The 17,651-nt window shown below is 42.0% G+C and overlaps 2 protein-coding genes across 3 annotated transcripts in view; one reads left to right on the top strand and one right to left on the bottom strand.

The window, feature by feature from the left end:
• LOC118733731 (receptor-mediated endocytosis protein 6 homolog) overlaps window positions 1-8,217 on the top strand; it is a 12,832-nt gene extending 4,615 nt beyond the window's left edge. Inside the window, exons 2-11 of one of the 2 annotated variants that reach the window (XM_036463263.1) lie at window positions 32-253; window positions 329-475; window positions 577-1,013; window positions 1,694-2,598; window positions 3,037-5,914; window positions 5,981-6,095; window positions 6,175-6,749; window positions 6,813-6,983; window positions 7,342-7,438; window positions 7,510-8,217. In XM_036463263.1, the coding sequence (XP_036319156.1) occupies window positions 107-253; window positions 329-475; window positions 577-1,013; window positions 1,694-2,598; window positions 3,037-5,914; window positions 5,981-6,095; window positions 6,175-6,749; window positions 6,813-6,983; window positions 7,342-7,438; window positions 7,510-7,650 (5,613 nt within the window). In that variant the 5' untranslated portion in view covers window positions 32-106 and the 3' untranslated portion in view covers window positions 7,651-8,217. The remainder of the gene's footprint in view (window positions 1-31; window positions 254-328; window positions 476-576; window positions 1,014-1,693; window positions 2,599-3,036; window positions 5,915-5,980; window positions 6,096-6,174; window positions 6,750-6,812; window positions 6,984-7,341; window positions 7,439-7,509) is intronic. The other variant, XM_036463264.1, reaches the window with a different exon arrangement.
• A 2,525-nt stretch (window positions 8,218-10,742) lies between these two features.
• On the bottom strand, window positions 10,743-16,105 carry LOC118733730 (DNA topoisomerase 2-binding protein 1-A; the record flags this gene model as incomplete). The annotated part of the gene is given in 6 exon segments (XM_036463262.1): window positions 10,743-11,469; window positions 11,543-12,925; window positions 12,998-13,462; window positions 13,519-14,231; window positions 14,353-15,064; window positions 15,224-16,105. Coding segments are annotated over 6 exon segments (4,548 nt in total). The 3' UTR covers window positions 10,743-10,869.
• Window positions 16,106-17,651: the final 1,546 nt, after the last annotated feature.

Genomic DNA, 17,651 nt, shown 5'->3' with positions numbered 1-17,651 from the left:
AACTTATGTAATCACATATTTTTGCGTTTAGTTATCAATGTCATGGAATATTGAATGAGGTGAAAAAATCGAATAGATATTTACGTAAACTCTATAAGATTAAACCATGGAACAAAACTCAGAGGACAATCTTTTGGAGATAATGGACTTGGCACGCACTTTGCGCCAAGAACAACTATTCATACAGCAGGAACAGGCGGCCTTCGGTCAATTCACTGAATCATTGTCTGAGAACTCGACGGCCATAACAAAGGTAAATTGCAAATTTCATAGTTTTTTTACGTCTTTGTCCTTTACTCTTTCCTTTCTTTACAATTCATATTTACAGTTGGCTTACATTTGCGCTCAACAAAGGCAAAATCTTAACGATTTAATCACGTCACGTCCGGAGGTCGGCCCCAGTATTTGCTGTCGACGTGCAAAAAACTACGAAAATGCTAAGTATATAGATGCCAAGAAAGTACTGGACTATGAGGTGAATACTGCATATACATATTATAATCATATTATTTTTTGTCAGCTTATTTATTTATGTACTTATTATTGAAATGCTTTTAATGCTCTATTTCGCTGCAGCATGCCATTTCCTACGAAGAACTGTTTAATCACCTCTATCGCTCACCTTATCTGCTTGCACTTTCACTGGCCACCGGCGATCGCATTGCCGAGATAACACCGCAGCACCTTTGCTATGTCATACACACCATTTCGGCAGGCCTTTATGGTAATGCCATTAACACAAAGGATGTGGAAATGATTTTAAAACTACTAAGGGAACTTATAGAAATTCAAATTGTCGTTAGTGAAAATCCACGTAATTTGCTCCGTGCAAATTCATCGGCATTTGCGCGTCTTTATCATCGCTTAAATGAGTCAATGTTTTCGGCAAAAATCTTTCTTACGGCAGCATTATTTGAACCAATAATGGGTGTGTTGAGTGATATTGATAGCGTATTAGATGTGGATCCCAGTAAAGTGGTGGAGAACTTTAGCAGTAAAGAGCGCTTGAAAAGGTAAAATAAGTCATTTGAAGATTTAAAAGAAAAATTAAAAATAAGCCAAAAGAAGACTTTTATAAATTTTTGTATACATACATTAAAGCTTTTAATCATGCCATAGTTTGCTTACTCCATAAATTTTGTTTGGCTTTTTAATTAACTGTAGCTTTTTACAAGCTTTTAAGTTTCGCCTATATGTAATCAAATCTTGCAATCAATTTTTTACCAACTTACCGATTAGTTAGATACTTAAAATTACGAACTTAGTTCAGAACCGAAAAAAGAAAAGATGAATCAATCCTCCAGGTGGCGCGGTGTTGAGATATTTGAATAAGCCGTATTTATGGTCCGATTGGTTTCATACTTAGAAAAGATTTTACTTAAGTGGAAAGAAAAACTCCACACAAATTTAACCGTTTGATGGTGCGTGGTCTATATAATTTCGAAATTTGAGTTAGTTTGTACCTAGGTGTGAGATAAGCGAAAACGATTTTTTTCTTTTTTCATCAACTAAAAAAGCTTATCGTTAAATTTTTACTTTTTATAATAGTGTTATCGAGCGTTGTACCACGATTTGTTTGTTAGGAAAAATGGAAAAAACAACAAAGCTTAAACGTTAGAAGTTACGGCAGCTATTTTTATTTTTTAATTACTTGTTTTTGTTCTACATTTTCAAATTCAAAATTTATGTTTAGATTTGGCGCTGAAGACTCGAATGACTACCAAGATAACGTCAATAAATTCCACCATAACACCATAACTAAGCTTCATGCTTTGGCAAAATCATTTATTGACAGCCTAGCTTTTAATTGGTCTTTGTTCCCGTCGACACTCCGCTGGCTGGTGCAGACAATGTCACATCAACTAAAGCAGTCACACTTCTCCGATAAGATCATAAACGAAATAATCACGGATATGGTTTTCACGCATTTTATTTGCCCAGCTATAGTTAGTCCAGATATAATGGGCATCATCGATGCGCCCATACCCGAGCAGGTGCGCTTCAATCTGATACAAATCGGGCAAATTATACAAATGCTTGCTTTAGCCAAACACGATGATATCGATGCGAAATTCGCTCAGATTTATACAAAGTTCGAAGCAAATAGTGTTTCAAATTTAATCGATTTGCTCCTAATGAGTCAATCAGGCGAAGATGTAGTTGCTATACTATCGCAACAAAGTGACTTCGATCGTTCACGTTTGCTGAGCACGCAAAGTGAGCTTGCTTATTTTGTAGAATTTTATCGCATCCTTATGGCTAATGATGAATTTGATCCGCCACCTGAAGATCGTCAGAAGTTGCAAAAAATACTTTCACACTTGCCGGAATCTAAAGAGGCTGGTGAACGTTTACAGTCAAGTAGTGCCGATGCCGCCGGTTCATTGCCAGTCAATGGAGAAACGGGTAGCCTTAAAGAGCGCTCCAAGCAAGGTTTCATGGGTTTGAGTAAGGCGACTAAGAGTAAGATTGCCAAGAGTATGAGCTTTAATACGAACAATACTGTAACGCAACCAGTAACCGACGGAGCAGCATCGGCATCCGCCAATGTTAATGGGCTGATGAATGGTGGTGTTCATGCATCCAGCATGGGCCAAGGTAGGTTGCATATTTTTTATTTATTTATGTAGTTATTTTAATTTTTTTCTTGCTAACGATCATATTTGCAGTACTAAAAAAGAGGATAACTTTCTACAAACGTAATGAAAAAAAAAAATCGTTTATGTATTTTTGAACCGCACAATAGGCTAGAAGCGTTAATAAGTTCACAATCACTCATAACCTGAAATAATTATAGAAATGTATCTCTCATATTAGTTAGTATTATTACTAATCTTTCACTTTGTATTTCAATTAGGGCCGTTAACTTACCTTTTTTAAGGTATGTTTAAATCATTAGTTAAACTTATATAGAAATTTTTGTAGTTAAGTTTTAAACGGTTTAACTATATTCCTTAAAATTGAGAAGTTAAGAGCCGTTAGTCTTATTTTCTTAACGATAAAAATGTGTCGTCATTATTCAACAACATTCATCAGAACACTTTCCTACAGCTTACCTACACGATAATCATCATCCAAACAACGGCAGTGCCGCTGCATCGTCAAACACATCAATGAGCTCTAATAGTTCATCCCCTATACGCGCAATACCATCAAATGATGTTCTTGAAAATGAGCCCATACTTGTCTTCAGTATTTACAATGGCGATGAACACAAATTACAACCGCTTACTGAAGAGGAAGTTCTGAAAATGAATTGCATTGGTCAGGATATTTCGAATGGCGAAGTACTCTTAGTCGATACGGGCAGCGTTAATTTAGATAATACCATCGACAAGTCGTCCTCAGTCGCTAACGGCTTTGATGGCATGGACAATATGAGCGACGTATTGCGTCCGTTGCATTCGAAAACAACGCGCTTTTCACTATCGCATGACGATGCCTCCATTGGCAATTCGGACAATCTAGAAGCGGTTAGCGAGGCGCCATCAAATCATTCTGTTACCAGTTCACTGGAGTTAGAAGAAGAGAATGATCAAAACGATAATCTCTCCGATATGGTGTCGGCAAATGTGTCCGGTCGTGGCACACCAAATATCAGTGGCCGTGATACTCCCTCATCTCAAGTAACTGATGGTGAGTCAGTGCACAATGCACTGCCTACACCACAGATGCAAAAACTTATATCTAAAGCACGTTCCGATATTGAAGACAAGTTTTGTAAATTCGAAATAAAAAAATTTGAAGGTGATGAAACAGTGTCTATCATATCGGACACTTGGTCAACTGACGTACTGGCGAGTGATTCCGAAACGGTGGATGCCACTGAACGTGAACGGGATCGCAACTTCTCCACGCCGCTTATTCCATCAGCAGTGGTCTTACCAGGAGACAATAATTTTGATGTACTTGCTAGCGCGGGAGCAATGCGTCCTGCCTTTCTAGATGTTTCCGATCAACGATCCGAGTCCAATTGGAGCACCGATGTATTGGCCAGTGACTCTGAAAAATTTGCAGAGGTAGATACGGACGATAATGTGAGCATTACCGCCAAGTCGGATATAACAGATTCGGGAGCACGATCAGAGCAAGAGCGGGATCAGCTGGCAGCCGCCATATCTGCACCACAGCCCACGCGCCGCACTTCGAATTCCCCGCATTATTCGGCACGTACAGGAAGGGGTTTTCGTACCTCCACCGCAGGCATTTACAACAGCCCAATAAGTGGCAACAGTGGCAGCCCAGCGCTTGGTGGATGCATAAATAGAGTGGTCGCCCCTATTCGTAAAGAAGGTAATGCAGACGTCAGTGGCGGAGTTGGTGGTGGCAGCCATGGCAGTGGGAGCAGCGATCACTCCCAAGATGACTCTGCCTTTTATGATGCAGCGAATTTGTATGACGAAGCAGCAGCTGCGGTTAAAGTCGAGCAAGATGCCGCAGATAGTGCACCTTACGGGGGACTTTCATCTTTGGCACGTAGCTCTGTACGCACAAGCTATCAGTATAGCGGCGAAAATAATTTCCAACAAGAATACAAAAGTAGTAGTTGTAATTCCGATAGCAAAGAAACATTTTTGGGTGCGCCACACATGCGCCGTCAAACATCAGCTGAGAGCAGCATCTCAAATCAGAGTGTAACATTTGAAGATGCAGCAAGTGCTGCGTGTGCCACTGCGAGCAAACCGCCCAAGCCTCATCATAAGAGTGGTATGAAAAAGAAGAAGCAACATAATAATAACGCCCCGACTTTGCTTAACAGCAGTCCGAAAGACCTTATTGATTTCAGTGACTTTGGTGAAGAGGAAAAACCCTCTCTACCCTCAAGGGAGCCACCACTGGTAGATTTGTTTGGCGAAGAAAATGTTGAACATCGCCACACAACAAGTGAGGCACGAAACGCAGGCTTCGATGGCCGGCGCAATGGCATAATGGCGATGACACCTGGAGAGCAGACCGAATCAGCTGGCGTCCATAGCTCTGTACCAGTTATGCGCCGTCATCAAAGTCTTAATTATGAAAATCATGAAATTATGATCAGCAATGTTGTGAATGCTTCGAAGCGAGTAACAATGATACCAACTGTATCACAAACGGACGACGACAAAAGTCAACAACAAGAGCAGATAATGCTGCTGTGCGTGAAGACAGAGAAACTGCAGCTACACGATGCGGACTCTAGCTCTAAGGAATGTGCCACCAATCCCTCTACTTCACGTGCCATCCTATCGAATAGCTTGAGCGGTGCTGCAGTTAGCATGAGCAGCTGCCAGAAACCCACAAAATCCACGGGAGCTATACCGAAAAGCATTAGTTTCGACGCTTCGGCCGATAAGAACAGCAGTAGTCATAATGACAGTGGCGCAATAGCAAGCACAAGTACTGTTGTCGCCGGCCGTCATCTGCCCTCTCATCGCAATGCTCGCGTCTTATATCCCAATTTGGGCTCGCACACCTCTAGTGCCAATAACCATTCTGGTATATTTAACAAATTGAAGCAAGGTATTTTCAAGCACAGACGTGGTAACAAATCGCATTCACGTCATTCTTCAAATCTGCATAACGGCATCGAAAATACAGTTGATGGAGTAGCAGGTGGCGACTACACGCCACACACGACCAGCAATCGCAGTGTTTCGTTCAGCGCTAATACATCGGAAATATCGCTCGAAGTGATTGGTGTTGGCAGTAGTTCGGATGGTGCCCGCAACACGCCCTTAACTGGCGCAGAAGGCGGTGGTGCTGGTGGCATGACAGCGAATTATTGCGATATGAGTGAGGATATATTGGCGAAGTATCGGCGTAAGGTGAGCAGCTCAAGTGAGGCGACGAACTCGGATTCGATGGGCAATTGCTTAGCTGGCGCGGCGGCTGCCTCATCTACAAATGATTGCAAACATTCCGATGTGGAGCCGAAGTGAGTAAAACTAACAATTTTCTTTCGTTCTGAATCGTCCATAGGATTCAATGAATTTAATTTTAGATCGCCGAGTGCTCTACTGCATGACAAAACGCTCGCTTTTAATGTGATTAAGAAGAAAATACGGACCGTGTTGTCAAAGACTGATTTACATACCGGCGATTTTCGCCATACCACGGTAAGCAGTCTCGCATATTTAAAAAGCTTGCATCAGGGCATGTCACTTATATCTATTCACTTTTTACACTTTGTTTTAGTACACTAACGCCTCGCCCTTGCTCACATATCTGCAAATACAGCTCGCACAAGCGCTAAATTTGCAAAATTTCCAACAAATCTCTTACGTCTCAGAGGCGATACGTTGCATTTCCACACTCGAACGCAGTCAACACACACAATTACTCGAAGAACTACAGCAGGACATACAAAAGCGTCAGAACTACTTACAGTATTTAATGAGATATCGTCAAAATCTACTCTTAATGATGGAGAATATCGAACAGTTCGAAACGCGTTTGCGCAGCGAAAGTGCCACCTGCAATCGTTATTTAATGACCGTTTGTGTGCGTCTATTCTTTGAGAAACGTCAGGCAAAGGTAGCAGAATTTCAAGAGGAGTTTGCCCGTCTTACAGTTTCTGATGACAAGATTGAACTTATCGAGGAATTTATTGATGGTTTAATGGAGGAATTACTCATGGCAGGAGGCATACTGCATGGCATGCCAGAATGGCAGGCGCAAGAAGCGCGTTTATCAATTGAACGTATACTACTGACTCTCCTTTACCAGCAGGTGATGTTTCCAAATGAAGATGCCGACCTGTCGCGTGACACGTAAGTGACGGCTGAAGTTATATGAAGTGTGCTGTAATGTAAAATTTTTGTATCCAAATGCAGTGTACTCTCAGAGCATATAGCGAAGCTGCAGCGTGTCATTAGCCCTGCACATCCGGCTCTTTGCATTCCTCAAGTATACCTTTCCGAAGCACCTTGGTCTTTTGCACAGCAACAGCTCTCGTATATCTCAGCATATAAAACGCCCCGTGAAAAATTGCAATGTGTGATAAGGTAAACGTGATTTTTTGTTTGTTTTGTAAATGGCTAACAAAATTGAAGCATTAGAAAATTAATGTTACACATATACATACTTATGCCAGGGTCATGTATTGATAACTCAGTTTTAACTTAAAGTTGGTTTAAAATATAGCAAAATTGGATGAAAAAATCGGTATTTCTGCTCAAAATAACAAAAGTAAAACGGTACGGTCTCTGCATTTACTTTCTTTGGTATGAAAGTTAGTCAAGTACATTTAACGAGTCAAATTCACTTAAAAAGTGTGTAAAACATTTTTCAATACTGTGTTGTATTACTCATGTCTCATTTCATTTTTTTTTTTATAAATATACCACACTTTCTTAATTGCAGATGTATTTCGAGCATTATGAGTCTTTTACATATGTCGAGTGGTCGTGTGCCAGCTGCTGATGATATTTTGCCGGTATTAATTTATGTTGTGATCATGGTAAGTACTTAATATCGTTTAACAATAATACGTTTTTTTTTGTTTAAATACCTTCGCTATTTGCTCCCTAGACAAATCCACCATTTTTGTTGTCAACAGTTGAGTATATAACCTGCTTTATCGGCGATAAATTAGAGGGTGAAGAACAATTCCATTGGACACTCTTTGGTTCTGTAGTAAAGTTTATAAAAACAATGGACTATTTGGATTAAGCGAATTCTTACAAAGAAGCATCGTAGCTTTTAACTAGGTTTCCATTTAACATTTGTTGGTGTGTAGTTTTTGTACCTATAAACTCAAATTGCAGCATTTTTCTATTTCAAGTTATGGTTTTAATTATAAAATTATCGTCTCAACTGATCGAAAACGACTGATCGAAATCAAGAACATCATAAAGCAATATTAGTGAAAAAAAACAAAGCTTTTCCGAACGAAATGCGCGCAAGTTTATTATTGTTGAACTGTTAAGATTACTTCTGTTATATCTGCACTATATACATAACGCAACTAGTTTAAAAAATGTTTTATATGATTTAAGTATCGATTGTGTCGAAATGTAAATTACAATTTTTTAAGGTATAGATTTGGGGTAAGTTCCTTTTGATGTTTTGTTTTTTGTGCGGTAACTGTAAGTATATGTAGTTTTTGCGAATCTGCACGAGGAGTATAATGCGATGTAAATAATTGATAAATATGGAATTATGTTAATATAAATATGTTTTGTTATGCAAACTAAAAATTTAAATAAATCGTATCATATACTTAAATACATACTAACATATACATACATATATATATTTACATGTATAAATATATATACATGCATAAATATAAATAAATATTTTTCGATATTTATTAATACAATATTAATATGTATACAAATACCTTAACTATAGTATATACTCATAAAGCATACTAAAGTAAAAATATATGCATTAGCTCGGTCTATATAATGATGATCAAAAAAAGTATTGAAGAAAAAAAGAAAGAAGCGGGGTGAAAGTAAATTGAAGTACAGAAGTTGAGAATTTTAAATGAATTCTTAACATAATCACTTACTTAACTTTATACATACTATATGAGAGTAGTTTTTAAAACTTCAAAATATAAATAAAGGCACATTTGAAAATATCTTACTTGTCTATGTTACCATTCAGGAGTGCAATAAGCCACTGATTTCAAGGCGGTTTGCGAAGAGGAAATTGTTTTTAAAAAGATATTTTTGATTTCGGATTTGTGCTTGTAAAAACCTCATTGCAAGACAAATCGCGATAGCTGCTTAAAAACGTTCTCGCGGTGAGAAATATTAAATTATTATCGTTATTTACGAAACATTTAAGTGGTAAAATTTTCGAAAAATAAATAAGTCATATCAAACTAACCCCTCAGCAAAAAAGGAGCGTTTTTTAATTTGGCTGGGTTCACAGATCTAAGCAGAATTAGATGGCCGAAACTTACCCTGCCTTTCATCTCCGCTATACCACTTTCTATAATTACCGTGTTAGGAAACCAGCAGCTCTTGGTCCCACACACAGTCTTCCCCGTATGTCACAACAGCCATCAGTCAAATTCAATCCGGCGACTCTCTTCACCACCTGGACGAAGGAGGTCAGGTTTCAACCAGGCATTTACGTCGACGGCACACCAATCCCGACGGTGAACCAGAAAATTTGAAGGGGCTTTCATTCTCGGCGCATACAACCGCAATTGTACAGAGCTGCAACAAGGTCCTCAAGTCGCTCGCCGGCAGCACCCGGGGCAAAGACAAAGAAACGTTGCTGACAAGATACAATTTGGCGGCCGGTTCTGAACTATTCTGCGCCTGGTTTGGTCGCCGGGGACTAGTTGAACACAATGGAAGAAGCTGTAAACTTGTCAGAACGTCGCACCACGGACAACGACAGGTTGCTTTCTGATGTCGCCTGAGCCCCGCCTAATGCTAAATGTAAGGGAGCATACCAAAATGCTCAGCAGGCAATTTCTCTGGTGGGCTGTCACTGCCGCGAGTACCCCAACAGAGCCCTGCTTGAAGAAGAGCCTCCGACCGACATCGATCAGCCACTGGACGAGTAATCAACGGCATTCATAGATGGTCGGTCACCACCTCTCACCTCGACCTATGAATGCCGTGATCGCAGCCTAATCGCCGCCTATTGCAAACGTAGAGCTTCGACTACCACGAGATAACTGCGCTACCTTGGCCCAATTACGGTCAGGGTATTGTAGCCGTCTTAACAGCTACCTGTGCAGACTCGACCCCAATATCGCCAAAAGGTGTCTGGCATGTGGAGACTCCGCGCACGACACCAACCACATCTTCATATGCCAGCTCAATCTCCCTTTATTCCGCCCCCGCCGAAACTGCCCATTTCTTGGGCTATCGTTAGTTAAGCTTGACGACAACGATTGATAAATAAACCAAAATAGGCGGGGCTTAGTACTGCCGCTACAACAACAACATTGGCCGCATGGAAACCATATTACAGAATACATATTTTAATCCTAAGGATTACAGGAAGTTTAGGGGAGCCGTCGGAGGTAATGAGTGCATACGTCTCGTCGCCTCGCTACGGCATCACACTCCAGAAGCAGGTGAAATGTTGTCTTCTCAGCTGAATCGCAGAAACGACGGAGCAGGTCGACTAAATTTCCAGCTTATGCAGATGTCCTAGCGAAGCCAACGTACGCCCGGCATTCGGAGAAACACCCCACGACTCGAGACATCTCTTCGCATGCCCCCTAAACCCCACTCTGCTAACGCCTCTGTCCCGTTAGTTGAGCTTGACGACGATTGAAGGATAAGCCGATCTGGACAGAATTGAATAGCCGCTACAACAACAACATAATGCCTTAAGTGCGGCCTGGCTGTCCCTAAGGATTATTTCGTTACAGTAGCCTCTAAGTAAGTTTACCTCTTCGTCTGCCACCTTAAACCCACACTGCCTTGTCGACCGTTTTTTAACCGACTTCCAAAAAAGGAGGAGGTTATCAGTTCGTCGGAATATTTTTTTTTTAATTTTTTTTTTTTTATGTATGTTACCGCATAACTTTGGACCACGTCAACCGATTTCGATAATTCTTTTTGCATCGGAAAGGTAGTGTCTCAGAGGTGGTCCCATACCATACCTGATCAGTGGATCATGAGACATATATATATATATATTTTTTTTTTATATGGGAGTTGAAGTCGGTTTTTTTTTGCTAAAAATTACTTGTTGCATCTACCATTAGCTGAACTTAACGACAACGATTTATAGACTAGCCGATCTTGGCAGGGCTATAATAATACATCTACAACAACAAGTACTTTTGAACAATTAAGTAATTCATGATTTATTGAATTCAAAAAACAAAAAAAGATACATATGCATTAACACTTTAACGTACAAAATACTCACACCCAAACTTATTTTATGAATAAGGCCATCAGTCTATTGGATTTTGATCTCATACTTGGCTGCGTCTACTTCCTCGCCATACATTAGATATGAGTTAATGTACATTTGTGAGTAAATCTTAACACCAAGCGTACGCAGATAATCGTAATCGCTGCGCGTCAGTGGCGCTTTCTTCACGTCCACGAAGCAATGCGTAGCATTTTTAGCCGTACTGCACGTATTGAATGGCGACTGCACGGTCATCACATCGCCACGTCCAGCACGTAAAACATTCTTTACAGCTTCCGAATTGCGTTCAGCAATGTGTAGTATAACGCGAAAGCCGCTAAAGGCACCCAACTTTCTTCCATCTGCAGATGTAGTATCGTTGAGCTTCTTACGCCAACGATGTACCGCCGATGCCAAAAGTTGCTCGTCTGGAGTCAGCTGTGGTAAATTTAGCGCTTTACTGTTGCCCCATTCATAGAGTTCCTCGTCGACAAAAACATCTTTTGCGTAACACTCTTCTATATACTTGAGACTGAGCACCCATTTGCCTGATGAAACACAACCAAGCATTTTTTCCCCGCGATTTGGGCGTTCACAGATAAAGTGCGTACAATCAGGGTCAAAATTGACAAGATTCTCAGATACCTGGAGAGATTGGTAACATCAAGCAAAATTAAAAAAAAAATAAATACACAAAAGAGGATCTCAAAAGACTCACTGTTCCGCCTAACGTATGTATCTTGTTAATTATATCGTTGCGCGCATCCTCGTCCACGCATGAGATACTGAAGCGCGGTATGCCTTTGTATTGCATACTGGGCGATGCCTTTGAGCGCCTTTCCTTGCCGAACTCGACAGGATCGCGCCAACCCACCATGTTTTCAGTGCCAACACCAAACTGCTCCGATTCGAAGGGCTGTACGTAATGTTGTGTTTCAGTCTCCGCTGCGCCACATGCCGGCATGTCTGTGTCTATGTTATCTACCATAGTCTCAACACTATCAGAAGCGGCGCCGCTACTTGCATTTCCTAACCCTGTTGCACGACGTGATTGTTTCAAGCTTTGTCTGCGAGACTCACAATTTTTGAGGTACTCAGTAATTTTTTTAAGCTCAGGCGAAGATGTGGCCAGACCAGAAGCTGATCGACTTCCGCTTTGATCTTGCGCGATAATGTTTTGGGTGGCCACATTTGTCACCGTATCTGTTTCAGTATTTTCAAAAGTAATTTTATCAAAGTCTATCGTCGTTTTTCCAAAGCTTGCTTGCTGCACCATACGAGATTCTTCACCACCTAAGCTACTGCCTCTGGTAGGGCTTTGAGTCATAGGCACAAAAGCATCTCCGTCCGAAACGCGTGTAATGCGTCGTTCACTTGTGTTAAGATTGTTGTTCACACCTGTTGTGAAAATGGCGCGAGGTACTACACCTGGTAGTTTCTGATGTGACTCAACCTTGGAGTCGTTAGATTTGCGTGTCGGATTTAAATGCGTATTTGGGGTCTGAGCGGCTAATGCTGATAGTTCAGCTGTTGCGGCCAAAGCTTTCTTAGCAGCCTTGGCACTAGTCGTAGGCGTCTCCTCAGTATCGGTAAAAGGTATGCCTAAAGCCTCGCATGTAGAGCGTAGTACCCGGCGGCGCAGCTCATCGATAGGGGTGTCAATCTTTAGTTTTTTAGTTGGCAAGCGCCAACGCCGTTCCAAAGCATCGGCCATTCGCTTTTGAAATTCGGGAGTAGTACAAAAGTCAGGTATTCCTTTTGGGGTGGGTAGCTTACGATTGATGGGAGTGCATGCCTGTCGGCGAATGCGTTCCAACTCGGGCGTCTGATTATTGCGCATCTCTTCAATTAGTTCGCGGAGACAAGCACGCGCATCTTCGTTGTCCAATTCGGCTACAACACCCTCCAAATATTCAAAATTACAAGACGACCGGCCATATGAGTTTGTAGGCGTATGAGGAGAGTCGGGTGTAATTGGAGTGTTATTCGTCGGTAAATTGGAAGATGGTCGAGAGTTTCGCGAAATGGAGCCTGCCAATTCGGTAACACGTTTATTACGAAGTGGCGTGAATTCATTTGCTGCAGTCACTCCGAGAGTAAGCTTAACCAGGAAAAAGACGTATTATTTACATACATACAAATATGTATAGTATTTAAAAGTATGTATTCTTACATCATTTTCGGCATTTTCTTGCGTGTCCATGGGCTCAACGGAAGCATTCGAAGGCGCACGTGCCGCTGGATTAGGTAAGTTCTTTTCACGCAACGTTGGCGATACAGGAAAGTCTGGTGGACTATTGCCGACTAGGTACGGCTGAAATGATAACTTCTTACCTTCTACAGCGCATTGCACCAGCCAAGCAGAAGTAACGATGGGGTATCCCCATTTGATGGCTCCCTCATATTTTGAACCTTCAGCGCGTGGACAAACTAAAAGAGGGCGTTCTTTTTTAGCAAGTACGCGATTGACAGTGGCACCCAGCAATTGTGCAACGGAATCAATGAAATCATATTCCAAAGCAGTGTAAGTAGAAATAACAATCGTCATGCCTACAAGGGGTTGCGAATTAGCAGTGTGGGGCACGTGGCGATGGAAATACTCTATGGGTACCAGTTTATTCTGCTTCATGCAGTTTTCCTTGAAAGCAATACATGTAGTTAATTTTTTATCGTCAAAAAAGTTCATTGACTTACCACATACAAATCAGTGACAATATGTCGTGCCTTAACGGGTAGGTCGTGTACATTCAATGTACGCTCAAACGAAACAATTGCATAGTCAACGATATCTACGAATGTGGCCGGCACTATGTCCCCATGCGCAGCTTCGCACTCACCCAGCATTTGAGAGTAGAATTCTTCGGGAAAATGTGCGCGATCGATATACAAAGACTTTCCATCGAAAAAGTCCAAATTATCAAAATCAATTTCAGTGTTCATTTTTGTGGAATTTTCATTATCTGCAGACGGATTTGCTGCAGGTTGGGGAATAATATTTGCTAATGGTTTCAAAGTGGATGAAGCCACGGGAGCCGACTGAGTTTGATCGGCTAAATTGTTGTTTGATTTGATTGCTGTTGTTGCAACTGGTACTGCAGCCGCAGGCTCATTTTCTTGGGAGTACTGGGCAATGATATGTTGCTCTTCTTCTTCCAATGGCAAATCGGTAGATTTTGCTGGTGCTGTTACAGATTCAGTCGATTTTTCTTCAGATTCAAAAAGTTTCCTTTTCGGTTTCTCTGGGTGTTTAAAGCTGTGATTCATAGATCGCAATGTCTTTTTGCTGGAAGGCGAAGGCGCATCAGGTTCACGAGTCGTTGGAAGTGACATTCGGTATACAATTTCGCTGGCGGCTTGTTTCAATTTAATGCTTTGAAGTAGCCAATCAAGTCGAACAATGTTTACGGCTAAAAAATAAAAAAAATATACATAATTACAATGACTTATTGAAAAACGAATGCAAAACGATTAAAGAAACAAATTGATTTAAATGTTATAAAGAATTACTAGTGCAAACTATTTTATTACTTGTCAGTATGCCATCACGTTTCCAAGAGCGCAGCTCTCCGTCATCTAGTTGACCCACAATGATGTGTGTGATTTTCTCATTCACAACATCATAACGCGTTGCCCCTCCAACATTTAGAATCCTATTTAATTTTTCTCTCTCTTCAAGTCGAAAACCACTTAAATAAATGCAGCAACCATCTAGAAAATTGCCAGCCTTTTTTGCTTGTTTCGGGCATATTTCCTCGTAGACTAGGCGATAATGTTCTGCAGCGCCCTGTTTCAGATGCACTTCGCGCTGCAAATCCTTGGAAGTAGTTGCACGGGTAACCGGTGCAACAAAAGTACCATCATTTTGTTGTGTTTCATTTACACCACTGCTAATTGTGTCATTGACAGTCGCGAGCTCACTTCGATAATTGCGTCCTGGACCGCCCATTACACTTATACGTGATGTATCCGAAAGGTGAGTGAAATCTGCAATACTGCGATCATCCTTAATCGGAGTAGATACCTTCAGAGACTTAACTTTATAACCCTTCGTTGGAAGTGCAAAGCCTTTTTCTGCACTATCAAATATCCATTCGGGGCAGAGAATTTCTTTTTTGAACTTCACTGCTGCCTTATATTTATCAGAATTTGTGTTTCCACGCGCAGTAATGACTATATCGACAAGCGCTGAACGAAATGCACAGTGGTACGTGCCACCGTTTTCATTTACTAAACGCATTATCTATAAACAAAAAAATCTTTATTTAGCATAGCCTTCGGAAAATAATATTCGGTCTTATCGCGAATTCTATGCGAACAAATAACCCAAAAATTATAAAGCAAACCAAAAACGATTTCAACACAGTTCGCATGATATTAGCGATAAGACTGATTAAGGTACCTCATTTTTTTTCTCCGTGTCCAATCCTGTACATGTTATGTTCGTTCCAAAGAAGATGGGCAGCTTGTACTTTTCAAATTCCTCATCTGTTGCTGAAACATCTTCAACAGAGCTGCGTTCCCAAACGCGCTGTACCCAATCAACATGCATTACAGGAATTCCATTCAAGGATGCATGCTCATATTTTGTAGACTTAATGGTGTTCGAAATTAGATGTGTCACTGGCCGACTAAGGTTCTGGAAGTAATAACCACCCATCCACTGAATGTATGTGCGTACTCTTTCTTTCTGATCTGGGGCAATACCAGTAGCACATATATGCAAGTCCCGCATTGCCGTGGTGTAAATCGGACTTGGGCCAAGGGGCACAGGTAGAGAACTTAGCAAGCAAGTTATAAGACATCGCGGACCAATTATGAGTGACTTTGTTAGCTTGAGTTGCATAAAAAAGTCCCCTTCAAATTTATCGAAGATAAATACATCTTTCTTTGTAAGTTGTCCTGAGGCTATAAGCGGAAACCCCTCGCTTGCCTTTATATGTCTGATGTTCTCTTCCGATATGTGGTCCCGGAGGTGAGTAAATGCTGTTTCCAAATCTTTGCATTTTGATGGGTCTGGATTTTCCACAGTACTTGTGGTGACAAAATATGCATTAATTGTGTCGTCGAAACTCATGAGCAGAACTTTTTTGTATCTGAATGAGATTTCTGAATATGTGCCGCGATTTTTGCGTACGAAGTGATATTTTTTGCAATTCTTGCGCCAAATTGAATTTTCAACTGTCAAATGGAAAAAAGTGTTGTTTGTTTGGGGAAAAATTTGACACTAATCGATTAAACGTACCAATTTGATCATCGAGCTAGGCACGACTACGATAACGGGGAGAGAAATTTTGACCAAAGACGTCGATAGAAGTCCCACGACAGCCGGTTCTACGTACCGGAATGACTCGGGTTTCACCCGACCAAGGGCTGTTGTTTCGGCGATCTAACCCCGTTTAGGTCGGCGAAGTATCTCAGAAGTTGTCCGTCCATAGGGCAGCATTCACTACGCATTCTCCTACTCAGGGCTGGCATCGAGTCAAACCCTGGGCCAGAAATATACACCTGCTGTGTATGCCGAAGACGTTTACACCACAACTCCACCTCAGTCAAGTGTAATGCCTGCGAGGGGTGGAGTCACCTCAGGGTCTGCTCGGGACTACGGACTCACAGACAGTGGACCACGTCGTACGTGGCCCCCTGTTGCTCAAATAGAGCAGCCTCCACGGCAACCCATAGTCCGCCCGTGCAGCCCCACACACTCACACAGCAACCACACACAGTCGCCACAACACAACAACATACCACAGCCACCACAGACCACATAACACACACAACCGCACCACCACCCACACGCCGCCGCCAACAACTCTTGGTTCCCCCTACAATCTGCACGGTATGTCAGACCAGAATATTCCGTAATGTGACATCAGTCAAGTGCAACACCTGCCTTGGCTGGTGCCACTTTAGGGCATGTTCAGGTCTGCGCACCACGCGAGATTGGACGGGGAACTTCGAGGGCCCGTGTTGCGCTGCCCGGTCGCTGGCATCAATTGCGACGCCCCCCAATACCACCACAGGGAGGCAATCACCCCAGCAGCACACACAGCCAACGGCGGCAAGAACTTACACCTCACTCACACCCCACATCACAACACGTCTCCCGAACCACATGAAGCTCCTCCAATTCAACTGTAACGGGCTACAGAGCAAGATTGAGGAGATAACCGCCTTTATGTGTCGGCATGGTATATTAATAGCTGCGGTCCAAGAGACGAAGTTGCACAGCAATTCAACTTTGTTGAATTGTGCCGGGTACAACGTGCACCGTCGAGATCGCGAGCGAGATAATGGTGGTGGCTTAGCGTTCATCACGCACCACACCGTGCAGTATCGTCTTATCGAAGCAGACATCGACCGCAGGGATACCACCCTAGAATGTCAGGGCATCGCTATCCGGTCAAGCGATGTCGAGCTCGAAATATTTAATATATACATACCCCCTGTCACCTGCTGCCCGGCAGGATATCACCCTGATATAGGTGCGCTCCTCAGAGGTGAAAACCGTATGGTAGTAGGTGACTTTAATGCGCACCACGATCTTTGGCACTCAAGCCTGTCAAACGATCGTAGGGGAACAGACTTGGCTGAGCAGATAGACGATTCGACATTCTGCACAATGAACGACGACGCACCCACCAGGATTATGGGTAACTGCAGTAGCTCGCCAGACATCACAATAGTCAGCGCTGGTCTGATAAACAGCATAACGTGGCGACCTATGCTGACTCTAGCATCAGACCATCTACCCATAGTCATCTCGATTGATAAACCAACCGACTTTGCCTCCGCCAAACACCGGACCTATGTCAACTTTTCTAAAGCTG

The sequence above is a fragment of the Rhagoletis pomonella genome, unplaced genomic scaffold (genome assembly GCF_013731165.1).
Source record: "Rhagoletis pomonella isolate Grant_MI unplaced genomic scaffold, Rhpom_1.0 Rhpom_scaffold_00002, whole genome shotgun sequence".
Classification (NCBI taxonomy): Eukaryota; Metazoa; Arthropoda; class Insecta; order Diptera; family Tephritidae; genus Rhagoletis; species Rhagoletis pomonella.
This window is presented reverse-complemented; position numbering and strand designations above follow the sequence as displayed.